At 43.0% G+C, this 13,939-nt stretch overlaps 1 protein-coding gene across 1 annotated transcript; it reads right to left on the bottom strand.

Annotated features, from left to right (window-relative positions):
* Positions 1–1,726: 1,726 nt before the first annotated feature.
* Positions 1,727–3,041, bottom strand: GPR151 (G protein-coupled receptor 151). The gene has a single exon (XM_003782074.1). The coding sequence runs from the start codon at positions 2,993–2,995 to the stop codon at positions 1,727–1,729; it is 1,269 nt and encodes a 422-aa protein (XP_003782122.1). The 5' UTR covers positions 2,996–3,041.
* Positions 3,042–13,939: the final 10,898 nt, after the last annotated feature.

The raw sequence follows: 13,939 nt of genomic DNA, 5'->3' as shown, positions 1-13,939 counted from the left end.
ATCAAGTCAAGTCGTTGTGTCAGGTTCTTAATGAAAGGTTCATTGTAATTATACTTTTTCTAGTGTCTGCATCTTGATTTGGTGCTTGTCAGTGAACTCTGAAAATCAGGTTTCCCTGAGACCTGTGCCAGTGCTGACTGAGGTCAGTCATTCTCACAAAGCCCCATTGTTCAGAGTGATGTTTCTGAGTCGGCAATTCAAGACAAAGACAGTCTTAACCCTCTAAAAACTATCTGAAGTAAAACATAATTGTTTTTAATGTCTTTACACGTTAAAGTGTCAAACACTGGAAGCCTGCATCCTACATTTACTATATATAATGAAAAAAAATCTCTCATTCAAATAGTTAATCACAGACAATTTTAATGGCAATCCCCTGTATAAGTGCTGTACCACAAAACAATATTTTGGATCTTGAGTTAAATTGTACTTTATTTGAATTCAAATAATACTTGTAATGAACAAAGTAAAAAGAAAACAGCCCTACTTTTGAGTTGAAAAGCAAACTACGGCCATTTGTAAAAAATAATTATAAAAAAAAAAATCCCCAGACCACAAACTGAAAATAAAAAAAATACTAATAGTTTTATGTTTTATAGGGTATGCTTTACATTGCTATGGTATGAATAGTCACTGGCAATTCCGATTTTACCATATGGTTGGAAACACAATTGCTTTTCTTTTTGCATGGCTCTTACGCTTTTTATTTTTTATTCTTAACCAAATTCTGCCTTTTGTCTGTTGAATTTTCTTCCTGATATTTTCTCATGTACTTTAAAAGTTGAGCAGGGTTCAAGTTCAATGTTATGGGTAAATCTAATATTTCCTAACAAGTAAAATCACCATCTCCATCCCCTCTTTATACTTGAGGCTTGCCTTTAATCAGTAATTAATACTTATTAATCATAACTTATAGTTGGGATAAACAAATTGCTGTTGCTTATAGAAGAATGACTGTTTCCTGCATTTAGAAGACAGGAAAGGACAGTTTTTAAAGGTTCTTTTTTCCTTCCTAGGATATAGAGTGTCATGTTCAGGCTGCTAAAATTCTCAAACTGAAGACTCATCATGTGGATTTTAAAAGGTCGTTAAAGCAGGCTTTAGTATAAGGCAAACTTTGATAAATTTAAGCTTAGCCAAAAATGGGTATGATTTGACATTTGCCCAGAATTGTAATAAAGCTGTGTTTCTTATTGTATATTGTTTGGTCATGAAAATTGTGATATGGGTTTTCATCAAGTAAATTAACTTATTAAGCAAATTAAAATTACTCATTAAAATGTATTAATGTGTTAAAGGAAAATGTGATAGGTGAAGTTAGGACCTACAGGGTCAGGGAGACTCTGCAGGTTCAGGAGCTCAGCCTTTGCCAGAGATAAGCTCTATTTCTGGCTCTAGCAAGGGGGGATGGGGCTGGTCCTAAGGGATAACTATAAAAAAGCCATTGTGAACAATAGCTGGGCTCTGATCATTTTGACAGCAACATCTTTACAGAACACTTCAAATGAATTCTTTGGACAATTGGTTTATAATTCTAAAACTTAATAATTATTCCTAACATGGTGTTCCACTTACCAGGTTGCACGTTTTGAAAATATGGAATGAGGCATTTTTGTAATTTCTAGCAGCAGTAATTTTATCATATTTGATACGGTAAAGTCAGCAATATTGATAGCAATACAAATAAATACAATAATCACAATTTGTTTTGCTTTGAAACTCAAATCTATTTATCACTACCCCCGGCTTCTTGATTTTCATGCTCCCAGGGGATCGGGTCATTGTCTTGTACAGAAGGGACTGTGTCCCTCTCGTGCCAAAACTGCTCTACGTCAGGGAGGACAGGAATCTCCACCTTCTCAATTTTCTCTTTGCTGGAGGAGGGAGAGCCCGATTTCTCCTTCTCGGGAATGGATGTTGGAGACTCCGGAGATGGAACCTTGTCAGGAAGGACCTCTGAGTTACCAGCTGGTGTTTCCCGAGATTCCAGGACATTTGCAGGTTTTTTGGTTATCATCCATTTCCATAAGCCTTTTAAGCCTTCCTTGAACTCCTCTGACATCACAAGAAAAATGAAAGGATTTGCTGAAGAGATGGAAAACATTAGGACTTGAGACAGGGCTATGAAACCTTGTGGAGGGGCCAGTCCTCCGGTCCTCAGATGCCAGACCCACAGCCAAGCTATCCATTCAGGGAGCCACAGTAGAGCCGAGGTGGCGGCAACGCTCAGCAGCATCACTGTGAGTTCCTTTGAGCGTATCTGGTTTCTCAGATTTTGAGTCTTTGTCCCTCGTTTTTTACATTGGCCATAAGCTCTCCAGAAATAAAAACTGGCTGAGAGTAATGGAAGGCAAAACACCAGGAGGGGGTAGAGCTTACCAAATACTGACACGAACGCTTCGGCCACAGCTGGTACCTCCATGAGGCACATTTCCACGCCTGCGTGATGCCTGGTGGTGCTAAAGAACCATTCTGGCAGAGGTAGCAGGCTGGCCACAGTCCAGATGGCCCCCAGCACTGACCAGATGGTGCAGTTGTGGATGCTCACTTGCTTAGCAGGGTCACTCGCGTACATGAAGCATACTTTAGCCACCACGACGATTGTCAGGCTCTTTGCTGCCATGCAGGTGTGGATGAACCAGTCAGAGGACTTGCAGACAAACCAGCCTAGATCCCAGACACCTTTGGAGTATGCCATAGCTCGGACAGGTGCCGAAAACAGGAGGGAGAGATCAGCCAGGCTGAGATTCAGAATCAGGGAGTGGATCATAGACGGCTTTCCTTTCCAAGCGCTGTGAAGGAGGATGCCAATCACACACAGGTTTCCCATGAAGCCCACCAGGCAGACAGCCACCAAGACAGCTGGGATGATGGTTCTCCAGTCCCGGGAGTCAGAGGGCAGGTACCCTCCGGCAAAGTGGAGGTGAGCAAAAGACAAGTTCATGGCGCTGGAGTTAGAGTCTGCAAAGGCAGCTGCCAGCATCACCTTTTCCATTCCGTGCCTCCTTACGGAAGTTAGCTTTTTATTGAGGTTTGTCTTTCTGCCTTGGCTCTTTTGCACAGGAAATAAATACCGTGTCGTCAGTGTCGAATGACACCTCTGGACCCTCCTTCCCCTTGCTAATTCCCTGAGGACCGATGGGAATGTGGAAGAAGGCTGACTGGTAAGCTCTTCCCCACCGCTGCACCCTGCTCTGAATGACAGGCAGCCGGGCTGTGCAGTGCTGCTCATTAGCAAGTCTGATACCAGATTGCCAGCCCTGTGCAGTGATAGGAACATACCCTTAAATGATGAACAAAGACAATGTACTCGCAAGTGCCGTATGTTTCTAGGGGGGCACTAGAGTCAGTCAAGGCCATTATTTTCAACCAGCTGTTTCTAAAATCTTGACTGTATAATTCTACTGTATAAACACTACTGTGTTTACTGCGTCTGAACCAAGTCCTTTAAACTTAAACTCACATCAGAATCCCCAGGTGCGGAAGGGCCCAGGAACTCCAATTCTTCACAAGATTTTAGGAGACCGCACTTGATAACTAATGTTTCACACTGGAACCAGGGCTGCCCCCACCCACCCCTTTGCAGAGATGAGCTTTGTCTTCTTTTCTCCACCCCTCCTCATCGCCTCAAACCCCATCAACAGCTGGCTGACATCAAACACAGCTGGATGATGAAAAGTTAGAAAGAAGTCTTACTAAAAAAATATGATTATGGATGACTCTAAGTTTAGTCTATTGTGAATTTTTACAGATAAATTTAGAGCTCAGAATTGGAACGTTTTTACATATTAATAAGACTTTCCAACAAACGATGATGATGAAGGCGACCAAATGATGAATTGAGCCTCTTCAGAGAGCAATGCCAAAGGATTCACTGAGGCAAGAGAAACCAGAGAAAACCCAGCAATTCCCACGTGGAAAGCACCTAAGAGATTCTTAAAGAAAATAATAGTTTAAAGCTGAGGGGGGAAAATGATTTTAGAACCAGTCTTGAAATTTTATAATAGGCAGTGAATATTCTACAGGGGATCAGAGGAGGGACAATTGTTCTGGGAGGTTTGTGGGGTTGAAATGAAGATGCGTCTTACCCTGGTGCAGCTGAATCAGAAATGCTTTTTAGCATGATGCAGAGTGTGCTGGGCTGAGTCACACCCTGGATTCTAGTATCAACTCTGCTTTCCCTCATGTTTTACAGCAAAGGAAGAGCCTGACATTTGAAAATTCCTCAGAGCCCCAGAACTCAAGCCAGTGGGAAAGCCGTCAGGGGTGCTGACTTTGCTGGTTTCTGTTTTAAGACAGAGTCTCAAGCTGTCATCCTGGGTAGAGTGCCATAGTGTCACAGCTCACAGCAACCTCCAACTCCTGGGCTTCAGCGATTCTCTTGCCTCAGCCTCCCAAATAGCAGGGACTACAGGCTCCTGCCACAACGCCCGGCTATTTTTCGGTTGTAATTGTCGTTGTTTAGAAGGCCTGGGCCGGGTTCGAACCCACCAGCCTCAGTGTATGTGGCTGGTGCCCTACCCACTGAGCTGTGGGCACTGCCTGTTTCTAAAATCTTAGTATAGTCCATAATTCAGTGAACATTACATCTGAACCAAGTCCTTTAAACTTAAACTCACATCAGAATCACCTGATGCAGAAGGGCCCAAGAACTTACATTTCTTAAGATTTTAGGAGACCACACTGTAAAACAGTAAACTGGAGGCTGGGTGCGGTAGGTCATGCTTGGAATCCTAGCACTCTGAAAGGCCGAGGTGGGAGAAGTGCTTGAACCTAGGAATTTGAGGTTGCTGTGAGCTAGACCAATGCCCGTGGTGAAAGAATGAGACTCTGTCTCAATTAGAAAAAAAAAAAAAAATCCCTGGCTTGGCGCCTGTGGCTCAAGCAGCCACACACCTGAGCTGGCAAGTTCGAATCCAGCCCCAGCCTGCCAAACAACAATGGTGGCTGCAACCAAAAAATAGCCAGGCATTGTGGTGGGTGCCTGTAGTCCCAGCTACTTGGGAGGTGAAGGCAGGAGAATCTCTTGAGCCTAGGAGTTAGAGGTTGCTGTGGGGCACTGTACCCAGGGTGACAGCTTGAAGTTCTGTCTCAAAAAAAAAAAAAAATCCCACAATAAATTAGGGTAATGCTTTGTCCTAGCAAGGCACAGGAAATCCCAGTTCTGTGCCAGTGAAACATCCTTACATCTCCATAGCATCACTCAGCAGCCTGAGGAGGCCCACACTGGCTTAGGGGTAAGAAAAGGGGAGAGGCAGAGGATACCTTGAGCAATACTTAGAGCAAATGAGTGATTTGCATATTATGGACTACAGGAAAGGACTATAAAACACACCTGCTATGTGTGGGTGAGATCGGTTCAGGACCAGAAAATAAATACTACTTTATACCATGGCTTATAAGCTTATGATGCCCAAGGCTCCTGAAGAGGTATGAGACAAAAGATAAATGGGTTCCAGATGCCTTTAATATGGAAATTTGATTTTTTTTTTATTGCAATTTTTGGCCAGGGCTGGGTTTGAACCCACCACCTCTGGTATATGGGGCCAGTGCCCTACTCCTTTGAGCCACAGGCACCACCCTGGAAATTTGATTCTTAACAGACAATTGAGGGAAACTAAAAACTGTCATGTGGCTTTCCCCAAATCTAGGACTGACTCAGTCATATGACTGTTCCCAAATCTATTGGGACTGACTCAGGGAAGAGTCTACTCTAGTCCCCTGGTTGTGTCCTTTGTGGCCCACAGTTACCCAGTTTTGGAGTATCTTTTGCTGTGGGGCCTTCCTGAGAGGCATGCCCATGATTTAGTATCTGCTGTTCTGGAGTGGTGTTCCAGGTTGCCGGTGCCAGCTAAGCAATAATCCACCTCTAAGGCAGGTGTTTGCATAAGGACGGCCGTGTCTGAGTGGCCACTCCTACAAGAGACCCCCTTCTGCTTTTGCTGTTAGTTAGGTAGCTCTAAGTCCCACTGTAGGGAAAAGGATGGAAGAAGATTGATCGTGCTGTTAGTTACAAGGTGGGCATCAAGTCTGGAAGTGTAGATTATTATTTTATCATGTTAGTTAATCAGTAAGTCATTTACTATCTACTGGCATGTCTTTTCAGCCTTGATGCCACCCTGAATATTCCAAATTCTACAGAGGCAGGTCTGTAAGAGCCAAGTACTGGGAGTTAGGACATCTGAACCCTGTTTCTGAAAAATAAGACTATTAGATCAGAAATGGGTCCTTTGGGATTGTGTGCGTCAAACTTTTCCAAATGTGGAGACAGATGCTCTGAAAGCGTGAGTCACTTGTCTTACGTCAGCAGGGCATGGCTGGTGTCCAGAAATCTCAGCTGCCAGAAATCTCAGGGGATATGTTTCTTTTTCCTTTTTTTTAAGATAGAGTTCCACTTTGTTGCCCTCGTTAGAGTGCTGTGGCGTCACAGCTCACAGCAACCTCAAATTCCTGGGCTCAAGTAATTCACTTGCCTCAACCTCCCGAGTAGCTGGGACTACAGGCTCCTGCCACAATGGCTACTTTTAGTGATGGGGTCTTGCTCTTGCTCAGGCTGGTCTCGAACTCGTGAGCTCAGGCAATCCAACCACCTTGGCTTCCAGAGTGCTGGGATTACAGGACTGAGCCACCGTGCCCAGCAGGGATGTGTTTCTTTCTTCACTCTTTATTGCATTTTTTTTCTGCCAGGTTTTGTTTGTTTATTTGCTTGTTTGTTTTTTTGCATTTTTTAATAACTGCTTAGTTTCATTTTACAGAGGATAAAATTTGGACAGAGATGTGATGGCTCTCTGGAATGCAAAAAGATGGTAAGAATATAGGTGACTATATTATGCCAGCTTGTATAGAACTTTCAACTTTTTTTTCCCTTGAAAAAAATCCTTCATAATCCTATGCAAATAACAATTACAGCTATGGGCTCGGCGCCTGTGGCTCAAGTGGCTAAGGTGCCAGCCACATATACCTGAGCTGGCAGGTTTGAATCCAGCCCGGGCCGGCCAAACAACAATGGTGGCTGCAACCAAAAAATAGCCGGGTGTTGTGGTGGGCGCCTGTAGTCCCAGCTACTTGGGAGGTGGAGGCAGGAGACTCGCTTGAGCCCAGGAGTTAGAGGTTGCTGTGAGATGTGATGCCCCAGCACTCTACCCAGGGTGACAGCTTGAGGCTCTGTTTCAAAAAAAAAAAGAATAATTACAGCTATGATTTTTGTTACAATGCAATGAGGAGACCTAGTCAACCAAAAAGACCCTGGGAGGAACTGTCTTGGAGATCGATTTTTCTATCATGATGATCACATGGGTTGCTATTTTGTAGGCTCCCCTTGCTCTAAAAGAATAGAGCCTTTTCAGTCAGTAAAGTACTGACATATCCCTATGGCTCCGGCTGGTTGACATCTTACCTTAGTCATAATAAGCCTATCCCTGGTTCCAGGTTTCTTGTTTTTTTATCTTTTTCTTTCTTTCTTTTTCTTTTTTTCTTTTTTCTTTTTTCTTTTTTTTTTGAGACAGAGCCTTAAGCTTTCGCCCTGGGTAGAGTGCTGTAGCATCACAGCTCACAGCAACCTCTAACTCCTGGGCTCAAGCAGTTCTCCTGCCTCCACATCCCAAGTAGCTGGGACTACAAGCACCTGCCACAATGCCTGGTTATTTTTTGGTTGCAGCCGTCATTGTTATTTGGCGGGCCCAGGCTGGATTTGAACCTGCCACTGTAGGTGTATGTGGCTGGTGCCTTACCCACTTGAGCCACAGGCGCCGAGCCTAACATTCAACAAGAATCTATGAGGCCATTATAAAAACTGCGGGAAAGTCAGGGAAGTGGGACTAAGCTCCTCTCAAGTCTTTGAAGCCATTGTGGGGAGACAGGGTGCACTTTGGCAAAACTGTCATCTGTAATGTTACATAAAATTATACCATTCCGAGTGTTGTAAGGCAAGTACCAAATTCATGTTATGGGATGGTGTTCACACTCTAGCTGTGGAAAGCTTTTGTGCAGATTTATCCTCAGGCAGAAGTCCAGTATACACAGCAGATAAAAAGAGAGCTATACAATTCGAAGCAAGGCTTAGGGTGGAATCATGGTCCTGTTTTCCAAAGCCCTGCCCTCCCTCCCCAGTCCCTTTCCTATTGTCGTCCTTGGGATACCTCTCTGGAACGCTGATACCATATATGAATCACTGATAGAATCTTGAAATCAAAAGCCCTGAGGCAGGAGAGTTCTGGGTTTGTCAGGGAAAGCTACACGGGGAAGGTGAGACAAGACACCTCCCCATGTGCATGTCTTCAAATGCATTTTATACACATATATAGTTTTAAGGATCCTCCCAGATGCCATTGAAAATTTGATTTTTCCCTTTATAGTATAAGTAACTTCCTGTTCTCAGTATATGCAGATCTGTGTCTTTAGAATGGCTAAGTGGGGACAGGGGACACGGGAGGAAGGGGCGTCCTTTAGGATCCCAGGTCTGCTCAGAACCAGCCTTAGCAATTGTTTTTTTTTTTTTTTTAGAAAAAGCCATCCTTGCCTGTAAACACCAAGTGGCTCTGAAGATCATTGAATTGGCTTTAAAACTGGCCACAGCATTTGCATTTTCTGTGAGGACAGTGATTACATAGGTAGTTGAAGCATGTTGTGTCTTTGACGTCTTCGTATGATTTATCTCAAGGTCTTTTCCTACTAAGTCTTGAGCAAGTGACAGATAAGACCACCGTCTACTGCTGGATGAGGAATCATCAGCAGGTCTCCAATAGCCTCTTAAAATTATTATTGCTCTTTTTTTAATCCGTGTGGTGAGAATACCAAAAAAGTTAATTATTATGTGAGTTGATGAATACGTTAATTAGCTTGACGGTAGTAACTCTTTCTCAGTGTATGGTGTATGTGTGGTCTGCTCTCTGCATCTCTGGGTTACTTATCCATAGATTCAAATGACTAAAAGTTGAAAAATATTAAAAAAACTGCATCTGTACTGAACATGTACAGACTTTTTTTTCTTGTTATTATTCCCTAAACAATAAAATATAACAACTATTTACATATCATTTGTATTGCACTGGGCATTATACCTAGATATGATTTAAAATATACAGAGGGATGCACAGAGCTTATATGCAAATACTACACCATTTTGTATAGGGACTTGAGCATCCATAGATTTTGGTATCCACAGGAAGTCCTGGCACCAGTCTCTTGTGGATACCAAGTGTAGATTATATATTTAAAAAATTGTGTTATACACTTTAAACAGATACAATTTTAATTTGTCAATCACACCTCCATGAAGCTAAAAACAAAGATTAAAAAAATTGTTATTGCTTAAGTTCAAATAGTAATTATAACAGCCCATTCTTCCAGAGGGCTAAGTGCCAGGCACTTTATCTAAACCTTACACAAACCCTAAAATGTCAACATTTTTCAGGGCCAGGCCTTGTGAGGCTTACATCTGTAATCCTAACACTCTGGGAGGCTGAGGCAGGTGGACTGCTTGAGCTCAGGAGTTTAAGACCAACCTGAGCTAGAGCAAGACCTGTCTCTAAAAATAGCTGGGCATCATTGTAGGTGCCTGTAGTCCCAGCTACTTGGGAGGCTGAGACAAGAGGATTGCTTAAGCCCAAGAGTTTGGGGTTGCTGTGAACTATGATGCCATGGCATGATACCCAGGGTGACAAAGTGAAACTCTGTCGCAAATAAACAAAAAAATAAACAAATAAACATTTTTATCGTGTCCATTTTCCAGATGAAAAGGAGTAAATGAACGATCCCAAGTCATATAGCTAGTGAATGATAGGGCTGGAATTTGATCCCAAGCAGTCTGGCTTTGGCACCTGGGCCACAAAGCCCTGACTTATCTTTGAAACAGTTTTCTTTTCTGATACCTGCAGTCCGGGGGGATACCAGGGGGATCAGCCACTGGGGGGTGGTAGAAATTTGTGTAGTGGGACTGTCTGCTTTTCTCATACAGAGTGATTATTTTACCTGTGGCGTTTGCTAGAACCCGAAAATTTCATTCATTTTGGGTCTTCTCTCAACAGTAGCCCTGCTTACTGCAAAAGTTATTCAGTAGTTTGGTGAATACTCTTCCATACATCTTTTAATGTCTCTTTATAAATAAATCATGTACATGTGCATAATTTTGAGTGTGATCCTACTAAGTTTTATTGTAAACTTGCCTTTCAATAAGCAGCCCTGCTCTGTGCATTAAGCTTTACTCTCCTTTGCTTGGAATAAAAAGGCCAAGAAAAGTATTTCCATCAACTTTTAAGTGATTCGATGAAATTGTTTGGTTTTCAAAATTTCGTATTTGGTTCTTCAACTGTTGATAGCAGAATTATAGTAAAAACTTCACTTAATTAGACTATCAGAGATCGGGCAATGTGGGAAATTTTCTGAAAAGTACTTTTGATTCTTGGTGTAAAAAAAATTTCTTCAAAAAGCTCTAGCTGGGCAGCGCCTGTGGCTCAAAGGAGTAGGGCACTGGCCCCATATACCAGAGGTGGTGAGTTCAAACCCGGCTCCAGCCAAAAACAAAACAAAACAAAAAGCTCTAGCTCACTCTGGGCATGGTGACTCATGCCTGTAATCCTAGCACTCCTGGAGGCCGAGATGGGTGGATCACTTGAGGTTAGGAGATTGAGACCAGCCTGAGCAAAAGCGAGACCCTGCCTCTAAAAATAGCAGGCACTGTGGCAGGTGCCTGTAGTCGTAGCTACTCAGGAGACTGAGGCAAGAGGATCACTTGAGCTCTGGAGTTGGAGGTTACTGTGAGCTATAATACCATGGCACTCCATTGAGGGTGACAAAGTGAAACTATTTTGAAAAAGAAAAAAGCTCTAGCTCACTTTTCTTGGTTATCTTTCTCCGATTGATTGAACACGGACTGTTGTAGGGTCATGGTTATAAAAGTGACGCTCATCCTACAGGGCACAGAGGGGAGGGTGCTGGCTGAATGTGCTTTGGTGCCAGTTTACACCTGTAACCTGTGATAGTAGTTTGCTAGGGCTACTGGGACAAGATGCCACCAACTGGTGGCTTAATAAACAGAAACATATCATCCCACAGTTCTGGAGGCTAAAGTCCAAGATAAAGGTATCAGTAAGTTTAGTTCCTTCTGACAGCTGTGGAGGTAGATCTGGTTCATGCCGCTCTCCTGGCTTCTGGCCAGCTCTGGGGCTCCTTGGCTCGTACATATGACCCCCCCCCATCTCTACTTTCATGTTTACCTGGCGCTGTCCCTGTGTGCCTGCCTCCCAGTCTCTGCTTTTTATAAGGAGATCAGTTATATTGGATTGGGACTCACCCAGTGACCTCGTTTTAACTCGATCACTTTTATATGAAGACCCTAACTTCAAATAAGATAACATTCTGAGACACGATGGGGGGTGAGGACTTCAGCATGTAAAATTGGGGGGAACACAATTCAACCTATAACATTATGTTTCAGAATGAAGCTGGGGTTCAGCTCTCTTGCCTGGCAAAGTCCCTCTTTCTCCTACCAAGCAAGTCAAGGGTGGGAGAGTGGGAAGATGTTTGATTAATCAGATAAATCAAGGTTTTAGATTTTCCTACCATTACCATAGCGGAGGTTATGGAAGTCTGAGGTGTGGCCTCCACTCCATAGAGCTTATAGTCTACACAGGGAACAAGGGCCCAGTAGTTACACAAGGTAGCGTCAAGGTAGCGTAGTTGGAAATGTTTTGCAACATATTAAGCATCAAACACATGTGTAATTAAGCAATGACTACCGATGTTTTGGTGCATTTGTAAGGAATTTGAAAAAAAAAAGTCACGAGTCAAACCAGTGGTTTTTTCAGTCCCACATCTTTGTCAGTGCTTAAACACTGACATATCTATTACTCTGTAGGCTGCCGTTCTCCCCCATTGCCATCCATTTTTAATAATATGTTCATCCATTGCACAATTTCACTACTGTACGGAGACGCTGCTGCCGAGTGTGTGCTGCTGGTGAGTGGGCAGCGCCCCCTGGTGACAACTCAAAATTCTCATCGTTCCACTGATGGAGAAAGACTGTTTTGAAGGCCGTTTGTCGGTGTCAGTGAGTAACATACAAAAACAGGGTGAATGAAGGGGAGTGACTGTTGTTGAATTGGACGTGGGTGGAGCTATTTTTAATTAGGGTAAGCATTTTTGAGTATTTATAGACCGAAGAAAACAGACACAGATAACAAAACTGTTTCAGATGCCGGTGAGAGCAGAGGGGTGTGGTCTTCTGCTGAACTGTGGTTTGAGGACCAGCAACACTGACACGCCTTGGAAACTTTTTAGAAACATAGAATGCCAGGTCCCACTCTAGACCTCCTGAATCAGAACCTGCTTTTAACAAGAACTTCAGACGATTCATCTGCAGGGTGAGGTGTGAGAAGCTCTGGTGTACAGCACAGCAGAAGTGTTTGGAACTTTAGATTTAGAGACAATGGACCGGAATCGGGTCTGCCACTTAGGAGCTGCGTGAACTTGAGCTAGTTGCATTTTGTTTACTTTTCTTTTTCTTTCTTTCTTTCTTTTTTTTGAGACAGAGTTTTACTTTGCTGCCCTCGGTAGAGTACTATGGGGTCATCATAACTCACAGCAACCTCAAACTCTTGGGCTCAAGCAATCTTCATGCGTCATCATCCCAAGTAGCTGGGACTCCCGATACCCACCACAACACCCAGCTAATTTTTCTATTTGTAGTGGAGATGGGATCTCCTGCTTGCTCAGGATTGCTTGAGCTCAGGTCTCCAACTCCTGAAACTCAAGCAACCCTCCTGCCTCAGCCTCCCAGAGTGGTAGGGATACAGGTGTGAGCCACCACACCCAGCCTTCTAGTTGCATTTTCATGCCTCAGTTTCCTCATCTGTATGTGAAGAATAATATTAATACTGTCTTATAGGATTACTGTAAGGCCACCACCCCCATCACCATCATCACTAACGTTTAATGAAGGCTTATCACATTTCAGACAACACTGGGAGCACCTCAGTGAGATAATAGTGGAGGCCAAAGGCTTGGCAAATAGTAAGCAGTCATCAAATTTAAAAATGTATCGTATTAAATAATCACGCTAAAGCAGTGCTTCTCAACCTTCTTAATGCCTCCTAATGCTGAGACCCTTTAAAAAAGTTCCTCATGTTGTGGTGACCCCCAACCATAAAATTACTTTCATTGCTACTTCATAAATGTAATTTCGCTACTGTTATGAATCGTAATGTAAATATCTGATATGTAGGATGTATTTTCATTGTTACAAAGCGGTCGTGCCCCACGGGTTGAGAACCGCTGCTCTAAAGCATGTCTTCAAGCAACTAGGAGGGAATGGGCTGCTTCAGCTGAGAAAGCGAAAAGTAGTTTTGACAATGAGGGTGGGATGTTGAGGCCCCTTTGCAGCAATACCTTTGGGGGCTGAATTTTGAACCCCTGATTCACTCTTCACACTGTTGATTATTGCACAAAGGATTCTTTCAAATGAAATCAGTTTTAGAGAGCTTGACTGACCTAGTAAGCAAGTGTTTAAAATAGTGGTTCTCAAACTTTTTGCTCTTAGGACTCCTTTACAATTTAAAAATTGTCCAGGACCGCCAAAGGGATTTTTGCATGTGGGTTATAGCTATCAATATTTACCTTATTAGAAACTTAGGCTGAGAAAAAATATAAATGTTAATTCATTTTATTTTTTATTCTTTTGTTTTTTTGAGACAGAGTTTAACTTTGTCACCCTCGGTAGAATGCTGTGGGCTTTACCTCAGCTCTTGGGCTCAAGTTATCCTCTTGCTTCAGCCTCCCAAAGAGTTGGAGTCTCAGGGTCTCAGTCTTGTTCTTGCTCAGGCTGCTCTTGAACTCCTGAGCTCAGGCAATCCACCCATCTCTGCTTCTTAGAAAGCTAGGATTATACCCATGAGCCAGTGTGCATAATTGATGCATTATGTGTTAATATAAGCAATATTTTTTT

The sequence above is a fragment of the Otolemur garnettii genome, unplaced genomic scaffold (genome assembly GCF_000181295.1).
Source record: "Otolemur garnettii isolate 467f Iridium unplaced genomic scaffold, OtoGar3 scaffold00003, whole genome shotgun sequence".
NCBI classification, from domain to species: domain Eukaryota; kingdom Metazoa; phylum Chordata; class Mammalia; order Primates; family Galagidae; genus Otolemur; species Otolemur garnettii.
Note: the sequence above shows the minus strand (reverse complement) of the source record. Positions and strands in the feature narration are given on the sequence as shown.

What these genes read in the sequence shown, in the direction of transcription:
- GPR151 (XM_003782074.1), bottom strand. Translation starts at nt 2,995, where the DNA reads ATGGAAAAGGTGATGCTGGCAGCTGCCTTTGCAGACTCTAACTCCAGC.